Raw genomic sequence first — 20,071 nt, forward strand, 5'->3', positions numbered from 1 at the left:
GATAGGAATACACCAAACTCATAGATAACTCATATAAAAGACTCATATAAATCTTAGAAATAAACTTACCGTTTATTTCTAAGATTTTAGAAAAAGCTGTAGCCCAATAACTTTGCTCTTACCTGCAAAGAAACCAGATCTTTGAAAAATTTCAATCTGGATTTAGGCCTTATCATAGCACTGAGACAGCTTTAGTTAGAATAACAAACGATCTACTTATAGCTGCCGACCAAGGCTGTGTTTCCCTACTCGTACTTCTCGATCTGAGCGCAGCCTTTGATACAATAGATCATACTATCCTTTTAGAAAGACTAGAGAACATGGTCGGTGTAACCGGAACTGCCTTAGCATGGTTTAAATCATACTTAACCGATCGCTATCAGTTTGTGAGGTTAAATTATATGTCTTCCAGTTATACCAAGGTAAGATATGGAATTCCACAAGGCTCTATATTAGGACCGTTATTATTTACATTATATATGCTCCCACTGGGCAAAGTTATTAGAAAACATGATGTAAATTTTCATTGTTATGCGGATGACACGCAGCTCTTCATATCAGCCAAACCTGATGACAGAGTGAGATTAAAGAAAATCGAGGATTGTGTAGAAGATGTAAAATCATGGATGTCGCACAACTTCCTCCTATTAAATAGTGATAAAACAGAAGTTCTCCTATTAGGCCCCAAAGCTGCTAGAAATAAATTATCAGACTTAATGCTAAATCTGGCTGACTTCTCAGCCACCCCTGGTTCAGCAGCTAAAAACCTTGGAGTTATCATAGATTCAGATCTAGCATTCGATAAACACATATCTAATGTTACTAGAACAGCTTTTCTACACCTCCGTAATATTGCCAAGCTAAGAAATGCCCTATCACTGCATGACGCAGAAAAATTAGTACATGCCTTTATTACCTCAAGGCTAGATTATTGTAATGCGCTACTGTCTGGATGTTCCGGCAGTAACTTAAATAAACTTCAGCTAGTTCAAAATGCTGCAGCCAGGGTCCTTACTAAAACGAGAAAATTTGACCATATTAGTCCAGTACTATCAGCACTGCACTGGCTTCCAGTCAAATTCCGCATAGACTATAAAGTTCTCCTGTTAACGTATAAAGCCCTACACGGGCTCGCTCCTGAGTATTTACAAGACCTCATCTCCTGTTATGAACCACCGCGATTACTCAGATCTCAGGGTGCTGGTTTATTAGTAGTTCCTAAAATTCAGAGGAGCTCTGCAGGAGGAAGAGCTTTCTCTTATAAAGCGCCTCAACTCTGGAATAATCTCCCCGAATATGTTCGGGACTCAGACACAGTCTCAATCTTTAAGTCTAGACTGAAAACTTACTTGTTTAGTTTAGCTTTTGGTGATTAATGTTTTTCCCTTTAGATAAGGCTGCAGATCCAGGGGTTCATGGACAGAGGAAATTGTGGGTAAACTGAGATGCTGGTGCTGTTGTTCTCCCACTGCACACGGTCACTCAGGTTTGTGGATGGTGGAGTGGGTGGATGCCAGTGTTTCAGGGTGCCTCCATGTCTATGTTACCTTCTGGCTCTCTGCCTTTAGTTAGGCTGTTTTATTTAGATCTGCCGGAGTCATTTGCCACACTCTGATAATGTTTTATATTCTCTGTTTTATATAAATCCAGTCAAAACTAATTCCATCTCTCTGCCTTCCTCCGAGTTACTGACTGCCCACCTGTCTGACCCGATACCGAGGGATGTTGGTCCCTCAGGCTCTCATACATTCTCAGACAGTCCTCTGTCTGGCCAGACTGGAAGTTTCTGAAGTCAGCTCTTCTCCATCCACCACCACAGATCAGCTGCTCATCATCCATCTTACTCTATAAGCCATTAGTGGAGCTGCTATACACCTGAATATATAAAACCTATGTGGATGTATGAAAGACTTTTTAAATTTCTATTTAAAAGCCGTTTGACCAGTGGTAGGATGGTCTCCCCTTTAATGTGAGTCTTGGTCCTCCCAAGGTTTCTTCCTCCTCCTGCAGCTCTGAGGGAGTTTTTCCTTGCCTCCGCGCTCACTGGGGGTTCTGTATTATGTATATTCTATGTTTAATGTTTTGCCTGATTCATGGTGGTACAGACTGAAAACGTACAGCTACCCTGTTCACTGCGGGTTTATAGGCTTTTATAGACTTTTGATATATAGGGACCACTACATACTGGTAACACCCCACAAAACCTGTCTGATGTTCTGGAGATGTTCACTCGCTGCCTAAATATATATATATATATATATATATATATATATACCACCCCATTACAGAAGGCACTGGAGATGAAGAAAATTCAAGTTATTCACTTCACCTGACAGTGGTTTTATTGTTATGGCTTATTATTGTACATTACTTTTCTAAGAAAGTTAATTATTCGCAGTACTGTATAAACCATTGGGCAGTAATGGTCACATGGGCACGTACTCTATAAACAATAGCGTTAAATGAAGGTATGATCCAGGCAGTGTTTAGACTGCTCTGAGGGTAAAGACGTACCATGCGTAGCTTCCTCTCTCCACTCCTATTGGCTAACAGCAGATCGGAATGCAATCTTAGCGTACTGGAATGTGAGGTTTGGTCCAGTTTTTTCCTGTACCTACTTCTGAATGCCCTCTGATCATCTTTCTAATAAAAACTACGCTCAGTAAAGATAAATATCCAGTGATTAACTGCATGTTTCTGGGTTAAGAAGGTCCAACAGTGAGCCTCTAACATCCTGCACTGTTCTTTATTCAAATTCATGACTACATACGATACTCTAGATCACATGTGTCAAACACAAGGCCCGCGGGCCAAATGTGGCCCGCCACGTCTTTTTATGTGGCCCGCGAGAGCTTGTAAGATCTTAGTGTCTATAATAAATAAGTCAGAAGCGTTCTTTGACCAAAAAATTCATTTCCCACAATGCTTGTCGATTGTATTACCCGCAAAGTTACGGCTTACTGCCACTACACGGCAGTGTAGTCATTGATGTGGAAACCCTGCCGGAGGGAAGGTGTAACTTCGCGGGTGGAATTGAGACATATAAATGTTTATCCCATAATGTCCAGAAAAAGAGAAGTTGATGCAGACGGACGGCTGTGCTTCAAGGCGAAAGACCGGTATGCCTTTTGTGTTACGAAGAGTGTTACTGACCAAAATAAACGCTTTTTAGGAGAGATATAAGTTCTGTGTAAACATTTATAAGACAATAGCTGACAAAATCTGTTTTAATGACGTTAATAAACATCACTGTGACAGCGCTAGTCACAGTTTCACCGCAGCAAAGTACGAGGACGTGAATCACTTATCTAACCAGCCTTTACTAATTTCTGCCCTCAATAACCCGTTCAATAACCTCCAATAGCCTTTAATAGTCTTCAGTAGCCTTCAACAGTCTAACCTTGCAGCCGTGGTGTGTCCACTAAACTCCGTAGTTATAAACATCCTGAGGTTAGCAGCGCGATAACTGACCTGTTTATAATGTAATCCCAGCAGTGACTCATGCTCTAAACGGCTGCTGTTAGCTGATTGGGCTGAAAGATGAACTGTAGAGAGCTGTATTATCCGGTTAGTGGGGTTATTTTATTTCATACACAGAAGAACTTAAAAATTTTAAAAACGCTCCAGACTGGCTCAGCTGAGCCCTGTAGCCCGTGGCTGGGCTGCAGCTCTGACTAAGCAAAGACTGCGGGCTTGTGGTGCTGCTGCTGCAGCTCCCACTAGTGGTTGGATGAGGAACTGCTAAATCTGAGGAAATGCTATGTTCTTAACAGCTCACAATTTTTGATTTTATATTTATTAAGCCTTATTTCAGTTAATAATTTCAAAGTTAATATAACTTGATGTCATTTCTATTCACTTGAATAGTTTGGTTCTTGATTGATGGAGTTTTTGGATTTCATGACATGACAAATTAAAAGGATTTATGTTAATAGAGCAACAAGCAAACATTTTTTCCATGCAACTGTAATATTTGATTGAATAAATAATATATTGAGAGTTATTTAACATTAAGGAGTAATTACATTCATTTACATATATTACATTTGGTTACATTTTATTACATTTATAAGTTACATCTGGCCCTCGGAGGACAGCCAATATGCCAATGTGGCCCTCGGCCAAAATGAGTTTGACACCCCTGCTCTAGATCTAATTCCTTTAATACATGGTGCTTGAACAGTGTGGAAAATACAAATAATAAAAAATAAGGCTTGTGTTGTGTACAGTAGTAAAGTTGTAGTAAAGTGGTATTAGTGAATATAGTAACTCTGTATTGTAGTAGAGAAGTGGGCGGAGCTTCTGGTCATGGTGAACATAAGGCTTTAAAACTCTTTGGCCCGTTTTTCTGCGCCAGAAATGCACACTCTCTCCGCTTTTAGACTCTTTGGCCTGTTTTTCTGCGCTAGAAATGCGCACTCTCTCCGCTTTCAGACTCTTTGGCCCGTTTTTCTGCGCCAGAAATGCGCACCCTCTCCGCTTTTAGACTCTTTGGCCTGTTTTTCTGTGCTAGAAATGCACACTCTGTCCGCTTTTAGACTCTTTGGCCCGTTTTTCTGCGCTAGAAATGCGCACCCTCTCCACTTGTAGACTCTTTGGCCCCAATTTTCTGCGCTAGAAATGCGCACTCTCTCCGCTTTTAGACTCTTTGGCCCCGATTTTCTGCGCTAGAAATGCGCACTCTCTCCGCTTTTAGACTCTTTGGTCGTTTTTTCTGCGCTAGAAATGCGCACCCTCTCCGCTTTTAGACTCTTTGGCCCGTTTTTCTGCGCTAGAAATGCGCACTCTCTCCGCTTTTAGACTCTTTGGCCCGTTTTTCTGTGCTAGAAATGCACACCCTCTCCGCTTTTAGACTCTTTGGCCATTTTTTCTGCGCTAGAAATGCGCACCCTCTCCGCTTTTAGACTCTTTGGCCCGTTTTTCTGCGCTAGAAATGCACACCCTCTCCGCTTTTAGACTCTTTGGCCCGTTTTTCTGCGCTAGTAATGCGCACCCTCTCCGCTTTTAGACTCTTTGGCCCGTTTTTCTGCGCTAGAAATGCACACTCTCTCCGCTTTTAGACTCTTTGGCCAGTTTTTCCATTTCTGACACCTAGCGTTCAAACTTTGAATCTCACATTATAAAAATCTGCTTAACAGCGGGCCAACTTTCATTCTATTTCTAATATACCTCGCGGGCCGCTCCAAAAAAGGAAACGGGCCGCAAATGGCCCGTGGGCCGTAGTTTGGATACCCCTGCTCTACACTCACTGAATCACAATGACTTAGACAAACATGGTTCTGATGAGCTCCAGTAAATGAGCTGGTATCTAATGGAGCGTGGAGCAGAAGCAGTGCATGTTCTGTGTAAAACTGCTGTGGAAAGAATGCTGCTCTCCATTATTCTTATTCCTAGAAAGCAGGTTTAATGTAGAGTACAGTATAAACACTCTCAGCCTGACTCCCGGTTTCAGCTCCACTTCCATACTGTTTATTTTGATTCCCCGGGTAGAGGAAGGAGGGCAGATATTCAGGAATGTACAGTAATAATTCATCTAAAAATGACGCTTACACACTTTCTTATCTGTAATGTAATCAATCAGACAAGACATCAATCTCTAATCTTACAGCTCATGACCAGGTGCTGCTGGGAAACGGTTTTAGAAGGTTAAAATGTCTGTTTTTGATTGTCAAAGCCAATGAAAAGCTGGTAACTTGTGGTTTCTGAGGCTGATAACTGTGATAAACTTATCCTGTGCAACAGAGGAAACTCTTGCTCTTGCTCTTCCTTTCCTGTGGCGGTCCTGATGAGTGCCAGTTTTACCATTATAAAGGTTTTGATGGTCTTTGCTGTGACTGCACTTGAGGATACTTTCAAAATGTATAAAATTTTACTTTTTAGACTCATTTTTGTCTTTACTTATGCTAACCATACACTAGACAACTTCAAAAAAACTCTTAAAAGACTTACAATAATAATCTAAAGACAATAATCTCTAACCTATCTGAACAGGATTAGTTCCTCAGGGGGACATATGTAAAAAAATATTTCACTCTTCTTCTCAGTGATAAAACTCCTGCATCCGGACAGTGATTGAAAAAACAGGAGGAGCAGTGAGTTTTTTGGCTTTCTCTGTCACATGACATCACGTTGTTAATTGATATCTAGTTTTAAACACAGAGCAAGATGGCGGCATCTAGCACTCTAAAAGACACTGGAGCAGAGAAGAGACACTGACTTTTATTTCGGTTTAGGGCAAAGCCAAATTTCAGCAACAATTCGAAAGTACAGTTCACTACCACAAAGTGTGGACGTTCAGTAGCTCCTCCATTTCCACTCGCTGTTGTGTTTTTTTTACATGGATCTCCGTGGAAACCGTGGCGCACCCAAAGTGTAATTACGGTGTGCGGCAGTGGACAAATAGCTATTTTATTAAAGGTGAGGTAAAGAGATGAAACTCAGAGATGTGCGTCCAGACGGGACTAAAATTACCGGAGGATTTTGCACTAGTTTGTCTTATTGTGCAGTGTTATTTTTCAAACAAACAAGTTTAATAAATACACTTTTTGCAAGAATTATGTTATTTATTGCAATAATTCTATCTAAAACAAAGGCAAATATAAAGCAGTGAAACTGTGACTCTTTGCTATACAATGTTGAAAAAGCAAAAAAGGGGGAAAAGAAGCTTATAGGACACAACATATATTCTATTAATAAAATTAAGAACTAACAGTGTGGCAGAAAAATAAACTGTTGATGAGTCTCTGATAAATAAATCACAGTTTATTTAAAAAAAAACACATTTATTTGTAATTTAAAATGCAATATTTATTGTATTTAAACTCCACCAGAAGCATGATGGGAAATAATCTCAGAAAGAATCTAGTCTGTGTTAAAAGTTAAAAGTACCTGTCTTGTCTTTAGATGTGAGAGGGTGTCAGACTTCAGTCTGTTAAAAGTATTTTTAAAGTCTTTTTTTTTTATTGTGTAGTGTTATTTAACTCTTGATGAGTTCATTCAGCACAGCTGTTAACTGAAAGCCTGAATTCCAGGAGACTCTACCTCATAAAACTGACTGAGAAAATCATTTTGAGAAATATTTAAGAAATTTATACCTATTTTAAAAAGAATTTAAAATATAAAAATATAAAAAATATAAATGTTTATGTACCTGATTCATATGTAAGCAAACTTCTCAGTTTGTGCTCCTGTAACTTCATTAAAAAAAAAACGTCCTTTTGATTTCCTGTTTGTACAACATCTAAAAAGCCAGGTTTAATGCTACGCTTCATGACTGCACCTGTAGAACCTAATTAGCCTATGAACAGATGCCGCCCCCCAATCCATTAGCCAATGGGAATTGAGGGCCTGTTAAGAATTAGCTTTAAATGGGCTAATCCAGGCCTGCCAGCTTTTTTCTTTTTTTCTGAAGCACTCTCTCAGTACCATGTTTAAGAGCCAGTAGCCTCTGTTAGCATTTTAGCATTTTCGCTGCTCTGCATGCTAGGGCCTAGTATCAGTTGGTGCTGGTTGTGTTTATCTGCTGGGTTGGATCATGGTGAGGGAGCTGAAGACCCTGTCCTTCTGGAGGGCTGTTCTGGCCGAGGTGTTTGGAACCACGCTGTTGGTTTTTAGTGGAATCTCTGCTTCTATCGGGAACGGGAACAGCAGCTACCCGGACCAGGAGGTGAAGGTGGCGCTGGCGTTTGGGCTGGCCATCGCTGTTCTGTCTCAGAGTATAACCCACGTCAGTGGAGCTCACCTGAACCCGGCGGTGAGCCTGGGCATGCTGGTGAGCTGTCAGATCAGCGTGGTGCGGGCGATGTTTTATATCGTAGCTCAGATGTTGGGAGCGGTGCTGGGTAGTGGAGTTGTGCTGGGAGTGAGGCCGGAAGCTGTGGATTCACTTGGATTGAACAAGGTGAGCTGCTGGATTCAACCATCCACTGGTGGTTAGTAGATTTTAAATGGTTTAAACTGGTGTTTGATGGTCAAGGTAGTTGAAAAGCTGCTCAGATAAGGTGCTAAACTAGCTGGTTATCCAACTCTTGACCAGCTTGATGGTTTTTCTTGTAAAATAAAAGCGCATTTAAGTGTATATACTTTAAATAAAATGCTTAATGTGTAAAAGTCCATCTCCTTTTGACGATTTTTAGTTTACTACATAATTTAATCAGACAAACTGTCCTTTACACTGTGCCAAAATTTCTTGATAACCGGACCAATAGGAACTCTTCAAAATTACCTGAAATAAACTCTTTTTACATTGACTTCCATTGAATGTTTACAATTTTTTTTTCTCTCTCTCTCTCCTGTAAAGTTGCTCTTTTGGAGAAGTTTTTTTTTTATTGGACAGCAACAATATGTACTTAAATACATAATAAATGTACTGTTTTTAAACAACTTGTGGAAATTTTAAGAATCAGTTTTAATTGAGCTATATTTAATACAACATAAAAGCATTAGGTTGTGCTTTTAATAGATTTTTTTTGTGTATAACGTCAGCAGACTTAAGTAGATTAAGTATTTTGTATTTTAAAAATAATTTGTAATACACTTGAAGTATACAGTAAATGTACTACTTTACGTATTGATGCACATATTGTGTAAACCTACGCTACTGGGAAAAAAAATACACTAAAATGCACTTTAAGCAGTATTTATTGCCAAGACACCTACAGCTCTTGACAAAATAAGAGTACTTAAAAATGATTTTCTTTGATTTTACCAAATTAAAAAGCTCTGGAATATAATCAAGAGGAAGATGGATGATCACAAACCATCAAACCACCAAACTGAACTGCTTGAATTTTTGCACCAGGAGTAAAGCAGCATAAAGTTATCCAAAAGCAGTGTGTAAGACTGGTGGAGGAGAACATGATGCCAACTCTACAAATGCTATTCCTTATCCAAATGCTGTATACAAGAACTTCTAGATCTGGATGGGTATGAGTTGGAGTGTGGTCCATATTGGTAATCAATCTGTATTGATGTGGTAGCTTAAAAATACAGGTGGGAAAATGATGGAGAATGCATTATATTTAACCTTATATTTAAATAATTTTCTCCAGAACTCCGTCATGATTAACATGGTGTTTTTTCTTTACTTCAGTATTGTAAGCTTGGTAACTCAACAGTAAGGGATTTATTGGTAACTTTTTCACATGTTGATCTCCTGCTGCTTTCTCAGTCCTCTTCTATAGCACCACTGTTTCACGCTGCCAGGCCCCGCCCCCTTTTCGTTAGCATGCTAACGCTGTTTCTGCTGGTTTGTTCTGCAGCTGAATGGAGTCAGTCTGGGACAGGCGTTTGGAATAGAGTTCCTCCTCACGCTTCAGATGGTCCTGTGTTTCCTGGCGACCTCAGATCAGAGGAGGCAGGGGCTTGTTGGGTCGGGTCCGTTTGCAGTGGGTCTCTCTGTGGTTCTGGGACATCTCGCAGGTGTAAGTGTTGATGAGTCTATAAAATCCAGTCCTGAAAAGCTGTGCTGGGGCTGTAAAAACACTTACACTTTCCCCAAAGAACATTTTTCAATGGCTAGTTTATAAATGCTTCTATTTAACGCCAAAAAAACTTGATCAGTGTTGTGTAGACGCTGTAATGGTGTTCTCACTATTGTTGTGCCCTTGAGAAAGGCCTTTCGAAGACCTTTCAGTATTAAATTCTTATCTATTATTCCCTTATTTTAAAATGTTCTGTATTGTAGATTAATATTAAACTCATTCAAACTATGAAAAAGAAACACATTAAATTATTTAGTAACTAAAACAAAATGTTAAACAATTCAGAATATGTTCTATATTAGTTTTTGCACATCTCTGCTGCATTTTCTCACTTCAAGAGTTAATTACTTGAATTTCTTGTCTCTTAATAAAGTGTTTGAGAGCATCAGTTAAAGCATAGTAGTGAAGAGGTAGAGTTACAGGTATACAGTGAATATTTGAGATGTTCGAATCCAGGTTATGAGCAGCAAGAACTTTTAAGAACTTTAAAAGGATCATCAAAAACATCCGAATGATTGAACTGGCACTCATCAGGAGTGCCCCAGGAATTCGGAGTTTCCGAATTTAACTAACTCACTTTTTTTTTAAATGTGTTTCTTTTATAGTTTGGATTAATTCAGTCTCAATGAACAATGAGCACAAATAAAACTTAATTTTGGACATTTTTTCATCTGATCATTAAATCTAACGTCTGTGCTTTTCTTGTCTCTACAGGTTAGTTTCACTGGCTGTGGAATAAACCCTGCACGCTCTTTTGGTCCAGCTCTGGTTACTCTGAAGTTTGAGAACCACTGGGTAAGATTTGATGCAATGCTGCCTTTTATATTTCAGTTTTTCTGTTAAAAACAATTGTATAAGAATTAAGTGATATTCATAGGGCTGGGCAATATTTGAGATTATGAATAATCTTGAAATTAATGTTTTACTTTTGGGTTTGACTCTCTTTGTGAAAAGGAAGTAGATTTAAGAGCATTAAAAGTATGTTTAAATTGGGTAAAGAATACTAAAAGTGCATTTTTAATTTAATTTACTTCAGGAAAATAAACATTACACATTAAGTGTACTTTGTAAATATATGTATTTCCATAAAATATATATTTAAGCCATATGCTTTAATACTTTATACTTTTTGTTGATGAATATATTTATATGTAGTAAATAAATACTACTTAAGGTGCATTTTGTAGTTTTATTTTTTCCAGTAGCTTTAAGGTGCACACTCTAAATCAATATGCAAAGTAGTTCGTTTTTACAATTTAATACTTCAAGTGTTTTAAAAATGATGTTTAAAAGAAACACAAATTTAAATCTACTCAAGGTTGTAAAAGTTATACATAAAAAGCTCTTAAAATCACAATTTAATGCTTTTTTTTTTGGTTGTATTTAAACATAGCTTAATTACAACTGAAATGTACTCACGTTGCCAAATATTGACCCAAAATAGTACATTTAGTTTGTATTTAAATTTGACAGTATATACTTTTCTCATGTTAAATATACTTTTAAAATATATATATATACTTAATACAGTTTTCTTTTACAAATGTCCCTTAAAATTACAGTTTTAAACTTGGGTACAGCAGCCTTTTTGTTTATTATTGAGCACAGTGTAAAATCTCCCATATATTTCAATTAATTATAAGAGAAGAGTAAAATATAAAAATCACAAAACCAAACAAAATCCTGTCCAATCTACTGATTCCCTTTGGTGGCCTCTATAATGGCCATATTCCATTTTGAAAATTGCATTAAATAAGTAATTTTATTAATCCTTATAGAACTGTCCCACTTTTAGCAAAATTACACACAGCTTACAAAAAGCTAATTTTATTAAAGCATTTTATTAAAACAACTAAGCATATGGCTTTTTTAGTGCCCATTCCATCAGTAGAGTTTATATTTGCTTTTTATTAAAACAGCTGGTCATGTAAGTGTCTTTCCAGGGCTCTGAGTTCTCCTTAATATGAAGCTCAAAAGCGGGATCCATATTTAAGTCATATTTTATGACTTTAGATGTTTTAAAAAGTCTGACTCATCAAGGGAACTTCTTCTTCTTTCTCGTCTGTAATTTCTGGATTAAAATAGGAGTTTCTGTGCTGCACGGCCATCAGCTTGTTGGCATAACCTGAGGCCTTCATTTAAGTGTTTTATAGTCTACAAAATGAGTGCCCATTCCATCAGTGGAGAGCTCTCAATTGGTTTATCTGATTTTTATTAAAACTGCTTGCCGTATGGGTATTATTTGCCATTTCTAGCCTATAGTTTTTAGCACTGTGGGCTTATCTACCTTTTTTAAGTTTTAAAAGATTTAAAAGCTTTTATTTTAGTTTTTACTGATGGAATATATAGAAGGGATTGTAGCCAACAAAGAGAAGTTTGGTGTTTGGTTGGTGTGAACTGTATGTATCCCAGTTAGGCAGTTATTATTGTTTTTTTTTTTTTCAGTAGTTTGATGCTGGTTCTGATCCGTTTCTCTGGTTCACAGGTGTTCTGGGCGGGGCCTCTGTGTGGAGGTGCCGTGGCCGCGGTTCTGTACGATTTCCTCCTCAGTCCTCGGGGTGCGGACTTCACCGGGAGGCTGAAGGTCTGGTGTCACGGTCTGGAAGCTCTGGCTGGAGAATCGGAGCCTCTGCTGGAAGGAGAAGGTGGAGAATCTGCTCAGAAATAGAACTGAAACAGAGCCTTCAGATCCTGATCCAGCTGATTCTTTTTCTCCCCCCAATCCAAATAAACATCTTTTGGAAGTAGAGCTGCTGGTGTTGCTGCTTTTCTTTGGGTGTGAAATTAAACATTATTTTAATCTGACTTTTTTTGCATTGGGAAATTGGGGCATGTTTGATACAGCAGGTAAATCAAAGTGGTCCAAATCCATTATTTTGTGGCACAGGTGTCGTTTTGTGTGGCAGTGTAAACAGCAAAAACACAATCTGATATATTTTCAGTTTTGATTGAAGTAATTTCAATATGTGCTCTCAAAATCTGATTGTGCACGAGTAATTTTTATGCCAAACAGAAGGAAAAGAAGACTAAAGGTGACTGCACATTGAGTGAGTGTGAGTAGGCTGGAAAATGGATAACAGCAGTGAGTAAGGGTTTCAGTGGTGAAAAAACAACATAGTAAAGCTTAAATATTTGAAGTGTTTCTTCTGATATTTCCAGGCTGTGTGGTGTTCCTAATAAATTGGTCCAACATGGCTACTGATCAAGGCTGCAGTGACTAAGGAAAATGTATTAATGTATAAAAAAAAATCTGCCCATTGCTGAATAATGTGTGGTCTTTCATGAGCGGATGTTCTCCTGATTAAATTCTCCGGATTAATGAATTAGAAACTCCTGGTCAGTCTGTGGTGCAGTGTGGTGTTTGTGGATAACCCACTTCAGTCACATGAGGTCCTGCATTGTCCTGCATTCGAAGGAACCCAGGACTCACTGCACCAGCATTTGATCTCACAGTGGTTCTGAGGAGCTCATCCCGGTACCTCTGGCGAGCACATGGAGGTCTGTGCTGCCTTCCAAAGAAATGCCTCCCCATACCATTACTGACCCACTGCCTAACTGGTCATACTGGAGGATGTTTCAGCAGCAGAACGTCCTTCTCCACGGCGTCTCCAGACTCGGTCACTTCTGTCACATGTCCTCAGTGTGAACCTTCCCTTGTCTGTGAAGAGCACAGGGCGCCAATGGTGAATCTGCCAATCTTGGTGTTCTCTGAAAAAAGGCCAATCGCCCTCAACAGTGTTTGGCTGTAAAGCACAACCCCCATCTGTTAACACTTGATTATTCCATCAAGCTTCAGTTTCACTCTATTAGTTGCTTATTAGGGTTTTTAAGACTGAGTCTGGACAACAGGGTGACCCTCTCAGGTGTGCAGACCTGAGCAGGTGAGGTAAAACATACCTGAGAACAGGAGCCACCATGCATACAGGAAGCACTAATGGGCATGAGACACATTTGTCAACTAATTGTAAAAAAAAAAAAATCGCCAATAGCCCAAAAACTATTCCCACCAAATGTATTTTGGTTTGAAGTGCAAATAGACCTTATCTTAATCTTATTACCTATGACTTGTCTGTGGGCGGTCCCAAGCCGAGATGGGCAAGGCCATGAGCTCACTGGTGGACGTAGACACAGAGACCTATTATATTTCACCAAAAACAAGAAAAAGTGGATTTTAGCAGAAGGAGACCTTTAATATTGTAAAGGATGTGCCTGATTGACAGACCTGTATCATATAGCATCATGTGCATTAGAATATACAGTTTCAATACGATACAGACTGACTGTAATCTATTGTCCTCCTGTTGATGTTTGAGTTTTTCTTTCTCTCTCTCTCAGTTTAACCGTCGTTCTTCTTTTCGAGACTCGTGGTCATGTTGTTATTGAGCGAGGCGTCTCCACCCAGCGCTGGTTTATAGTGTGAGTTTGGTCAGTGGGGTGGTTCAGTGTGTGGCTGGTGCAGTGGTGAACATGGCTCAGGAGTTCAGGTCGGGCTGGTTTTGGCGAGGGGTGATGGCCGAGTTCGTGGGAATGATTCTCTTTATCTTTATCGGTCTGGCGTCCGCCGTCGGGAACAAGCACAACTCTGGTCCGGATCAGGAGGTGAAGGTGGCGCTGGGCTTCGGTCTGGCCGTCGCCACGCTGGCGCAGAGCCTGGGGCACGTCAGCGGCGCCCACCTGAACCCCGCCGTGACTGTGGGGGCGCTGGTGAGCTGCAGGATCAGCGCTCTGAAGGCCCTGCTGTACGTCTCGGCTCAGATCCTGGGGGCGGTCCTGGCCAGTCTCATCATGTCCCGGTTAACCCCGGGAGAAACCTCGCTCGGGGTTAACAGCGTGAGTTCCTCTTAATAAATGATCCTCTGTTTGATTTAGTTTTAGATTGCTTTTTTATTTTTTTAGTATTAGCAATAATATTCATAGAGTGGCCAAGTATTATTTTACCACTCTTACCACATTCAAACATTTGAAATAAAAATATTCTTATTTAGAGCATTTATTTACAGAAAATGAGAAATGCCTGAAATAACAAAAAAAGTCTATATTTGGTGGAATAACCCTGGTTGGTTTTTAATCACAGTTTTTCATGCATCTTGGCATCATGTTTCTCCTCCACCAGTCTTACACACTGCTTTTGGATAACTTTATGCTGCTTTACTCCTGGTGCAAAAATTCAAGCAGTTCAGTTTGGTGGTTTGATGGTTTGTGATCATCCATCTTCCTCTTGATTATATTCCAGAGGTTTTACATTTGGTAAAATCAAAGAAAATCATCATTATTATTCTTTGCAGCTATAATAATCTGTGTTTGTGTTTTTACTTTTATTTTGTGTTTTTGTGGATTTTATATGTAAATCTTTGATTGCAGATTTTATATTTTGTGTAAATCTCCTTCCCACTTTTGATGAGTGGAGAATGATGGTGTTTGGTGTAGATTGTTGGAGTTTGGTGATGAACTGTGGTGTTTAGTGGAGAATTATTGTGTTTGTTGGAGAATGGTGTTTATTGGAGGAGAATAATGATTGTGTTTGGTGGGGAATGATGGTGTTTATCAGTGGGGTTGGGTCAAATAACTTCTGTATCACCGAACACCATCATCATTCTCCACCAAACAACATCATTCTCCACCAATACACACCTTCATTCTCCACTAAAAACACCACCATTCTTTACTAAACACCATACTTCTCTATCAAGAAACACCATCATTCTCTACTAAAAAACACCATCATTCTCCACCAATAAACACCATCATTCTCCACCAATAAACACCATCATTCTCTACCAATAAACACCATCATTCTCTACCAGTAAACACCATCATTCTCTACCAGTAAACACCATCATTCTCCACCAGTAAACACCATCATTCTCCACCAATAAACACCATCATTCTCTACCAATAAACACCATCATTCTCTACCAGTAAACACCATCATTCTCTACCAGTAAACACCATCATTCTCCACCAGTAAACACCATCATTCTCCACCAATACACACCATTATTCTCCACCAATAAAAACCATCATTCTCCACCAACAAACACCATCATTCTCTACCAATAAACACCATCATTCTCCACCAATAAACACCACCATTCTCCACCAATAAACACCACCATTCTCCACCAATAAACACCACCATTCTCCACCAATAAAAAACATCATTCTACTCCAATAAACACCACCATTCTCCACCAATAAAAAACATCATTCTACTCCAATAAACACCATCGTTCTCCACCAATAAACACCAACACTTCCTGAGATAGGATGGGCTGTGTAGAGTGGATTAAATCTGAATATCTGGTGATGTTTTCTCTCACCAACAAACACCATCATTCACCACTAAACACTATCATTCTACATCAAAAACACATTCATTATTCTCCACTAAATACCATCATTCTCCACCAACAAACACCATCATTCACCACTAAACACTATCATTCTACATCAGAAAACACAATCATTATTCACCAATAAAATAAACACTACCATTCTCCACCAATAGACACCATCATACTCTACCAATAAACATCGTAATTAACTATCAAATAAACACCATCATTCTACTCCAATAAACACCATCATTCTCTATTTCTATTAAACATGATCATTCTCCATCATCAAAAAAACATAATACTGATCACTAATTCTATTCTATTCTACATTATTAATTTCCACCAATAAACACCACCATTCTCTAGTAATAAACACCACAATTCTCCTCTAATAAACACCATCATTCTCCACTAATAAACACTATAATTTTCCACCAGTAAACACCATCATTCTTCCTCAATAAACACCATCATTATGATGTTTATTGGTGGAGAATGATGGTATTTATTGGTGGAGACCAATAAATACCATCATTCTCCACCAATAAACATCATAATTAACCATCAAATAAACACCATCATTCTCCATCAAAAAATATAATACTGATCACGTATCAACACCATCTTTCTTCTCCAATAAACATTATCATCCTCAACCTATAAACACCATCATTCTCCAACAAACACAATCTGATCACCAATAAACACCATCACTATCCACCAAAAAACACCATAATTCTCCATCAAACACCATCATTCTTCTCCAATAAACATCATCATTCTCAACCAATAAACACCATCATTCTACATCAAACACTATCATTCTGATCACCACCAAACACCATAATTCTCCACCAATAAACACCATCATTATCCACCAATAAACACCATTATTCACATTTATTTTATTCGTGAATGTTCTTTGCTTTGTTTTATTGTTTATAATTCTCAAACACTATAAAGCCCACTAGAAACTTTTGTATCTTTGTTTGTATGTTTATTTAGGTGTACTGGGCGGGGCCTATGTTGGGGGGCGTGGCCGCAGCTCTGCTGTATGACTTTGCGCTGCAGCCCCACAGTGAGCCGTACAGCCGGCGAATCAGAGCTCTGAGAGGAGAGGTGGGGGTGCGGGAGTCCTACTAATGAGAAGAAGAGTACAGACCACCATTAAAGCTGTCCAGTGTTTTCCTCATTAAATCAGAATGTATTTGAAATATTTCTTGATTTAATTATTCACCAGTAAACTCTAATTTGTGGTGTAAAATGAGTTAATTAGTATTAGCACGCCAAACATTTTGAACAAACCTAATGTTTTTAACTCAAATTACTGCTACTGTTGAATTAATGCTACAATTAAACAGAATAAACAGAAAATGAACATAACATACAGTACCAGTCAGAAGTTTGAACGCATCTTTTCATATTTATTCAATATTTTAATTTTTTAAAGAATCAAAGAAATTTAGGTCAGCCAATCCAAAACATTTCAAGAACTTAAATAAATGAAGTTTAACTTATATAGCGCCTTTTTAGAAACATTTTACATTTTACACACAACCATTTATACTCAACACTCATCCACACACCGGTGAGAAACGGCAGCCAATAGCACACAGCCTACTCTCAACCAGAAACAACACCGTCCACTTAGAGGAGGACTGCATCCAGCACTACAGTATTTACCCAGAACAGAGTGATAATTAATACCTGGGCACAATCATACACACATTTACACACACACACACAAACTTACATACATACCACACACTTTACACACACACCAGATCAATATAGATTATTCATTTTTTCTGGATATTTTAAGAATATCCAATTTTCCTGATCTCCATGTTTTTGGACTGGGCGAGGAAACTCAGGGAAAACACAGGGAGAACATGGAAACTCCACCCAGGTAGGGACTTGACCCCAGTGATGGGAGGTGAACTTGGATAGTATCTTCAAGTGGATTCACCACAAAGACCATCAAAATTGAAAAAATGATGAAACTGGCACTCAGCTTCACAGGTAAGAAAGAACATGAGTAGATTAAAGTATACTTAGCATTATTATGCTATAGTGCACTAAAGTGTTCTTGTAGCCTCATTATTAATCAGTATATTTAAATAACTTTTTTTGTACTTATTATACTTTAATTATAGCATAAAAATAGTACAAAAAAGTCTTACTTAAATTGTAACTATTAAAATCAAAATGAAACTATTTTAAATATACTTAATTACCATTTAAACATTTAAACTACTTCATGTATGTAACCCCATATATTTTAAATATGCTTACAGTAAAATTATAATACATTAAATAATGAGTATTACAACTGCATCACTATTTATTTTAAACCAGGTATATTAGTACATAAATACTAATAAAGAGTTGATGTTAAATATATGTGATCTATATTTACATTAGAGTACATATATATACATGCTTCTTGTTCCTGTCTTTTGTAAGTAACACACTTCTAGTATACTGTACTTCATTGGGTATAAAATATATTTTAATATACTGTACTAGAATTTTTTGTACTTTAATTTTTTTAATCAGTAGTAGTAATTTAATTCAATTTCTAAATGTCTAAGTTACATGATACATTGTACTTTAAGTGAACTACTGTAAGTGTTGTTTTTAACACACTTTGCTAAAAATGTACAAAAGTATATTTGGAAATAAGTATTTAAGAAGTATATTGAATTACATGAAACTAAAAGTGTATTTCATAGGAGTCATTTTTTTAAATACACTATATTGTACTTTTTTTAAATTGTATGATCAAAGTTTATTTTCAAATATTTGACAAAAGCATAATATTAATGTACTTTTAATACATTTTAAATACATATAAGTACATAATAAGTATAATTAAGTATATATAAATATAAGTCTAAGTAATATTAAGTATATTAAGTATATATATAATATGTACTTAATTAAACTTTTACATAACGTTTTATGTAAATGTATGTACTTATATGTATTTAAAATGTATTAAAAGTACATTAATATTATGCTTTTGTCAAATATTTGAAAATAAACTTTGATCATACAATTTAAAAAAGTACAATATAGTGTATTTAAAAAAAATAGACTACTATAAAGTACACTTTTAGTTTAATGTAATTCAATATACTTCTCAATATACTAGTTATTTTCAAATATAATTTTGTACATTTTTAGCAAAGTGTGTTAAAAACAACTGTTACAGTAGTTTAAAAAATTAAAAAATGTAAAGTACATTTGTACTTATATATATATATATATATATATATATATATATATATATATATATATATATATATATATATATATATATAAGTACAAATGTACTTTCATGTTTTTAATTAGTAGTAGTAATTTAATTTACATTATATATATATATATATATATATTTTTTTTTTTTTGGTACTGTGGTACTGTGTGTGTGTGTATGTTTGACTAATCTGGAGGCACGGTTCAGCTTTAATTGAGTTCCAGATCTCTGAAGGTCGCTGTGAAACTCTATTGTATTAAAGCTGGATGTTTTCCAGACGTTTGACCTGAGCGCTGTGGAGGATATTAAACATAAACACGCTGGAGAAAAGAGTTCTTGGCGCTGAGATGGGGAGGATTTTATATCCTGTTTGGTGGTGTTGAAGGTTGCAGGTATTGTGCTCTCAGAGCTGTTCATATACACCTATTACTACCCCAACACACACACACACACACACACACACACATACACACACACACTGGTGAATTGTTATGTTAGGTCAATACATTCTGTGATAATCAGTAATCAGTATGTGTAGAGCAGCCAGCTCATATCTTAACCGATCAATCTGGAATTGTGCTTTCATAACTTTTTCTTTATCATAAAATCAAACACTATATAATATAAAACAATAAAAAAATGGGCTCCGAGTGATCCAGTGCGCTAAGAGCTGCCACTATGATCAGGAGATTGCTGGTTCGAGTTCAAATCCCTGTCATGCAGCTTGCCATCAGCTGCCGGAGCCCTGAGAGAGCACAGTTGGTCTTGCTCTCTCTCTCTGGGTGGGTACAGTACAGTAGATGGCGCTTTCTCTTTCCCCTCATCATCCCTGGGGTGATGTGGATCAGCACAAGGCTGCGTCTGTGAGCCGATGTATCAGAACCCTCCTGGTCTGTTGGGGGGCATCACTATTGATAGGGGCAGTCCTAATGAGTGGGTTGGGTTGGGTTATTGCCTGTGTAAATTGGGAAGAAAATGTCGGGAACATT

At 37.6% G+C, this 20,071-nt stretch overlaps 2 protein-coding genes across 2 annotated transcripts; both read left to right on the forward strand.

Annotated features, from left to right (window-relative positions):
- The first annotated feature begins 7,383 nt into the window (after positions 1 to 7,383).
- LOC103042198 (aquaporin-1-like) lies at positions 7,384 to 12,231 on the forward strand. The gene is made up of 4 exons (XM_049482841.1): positions 7,384 to 7,900; positions 9,261 to 9,422; positions 10,197 to 10,277; positions 11,968 to 12,231. The coding sequence occupies exons 1-4, from the start codon at positions 7,535 to 7,537 to the stop codon at positions 12,148 to 12,150; spliced, it is 792 nt and encodes a 263-aa protein (XP_049338798.1). The 5' UTR covers positions 7,384 to 7,534; the 3' UTR covers positions 12,151 to 12,231.
- Positions 12,232 to 13,934: 1,703 nt separating this feature from the next.
- Positions 13,935 to 16,963, forward strand: LOC103041890 (aquaporin-2-like). Its single transcript, XM_049482743.1, has 3 exons — positions 13,935 to 14,316; positions 14,844 to 14,857; positions 16,826 to 16,963. The coding sequence occupies exons 1-3, from the start codon at positions 13,950 to 13,952 to the stop codon at positions 16,961 to 16,963; spliced, it is 519 nt and encodes a 172-aa protein (XP_049338700.1). The 5' UTR covers positions 13,935 to 13,949.
- Positions 16,964 to 20,071: the final 3,108 nt, after the last annotated feature.

Source organism: Astyanax mexicanus, chromosome 8 (genome assembly GCF_023375975.1).
Source record: "Astyanax mexicanus isolate ESR-SI-001 chromosome 8, AstMex3_surface, whole genome shotgun sequence".
Taxonomy (NCBI): domain Eukaryota; kingdom Metazoa; phylum Chordata; class Actinopteri; order Characiformes; family Acestrorhamphidae; genus Astyanax; species Astyanax mexicanus.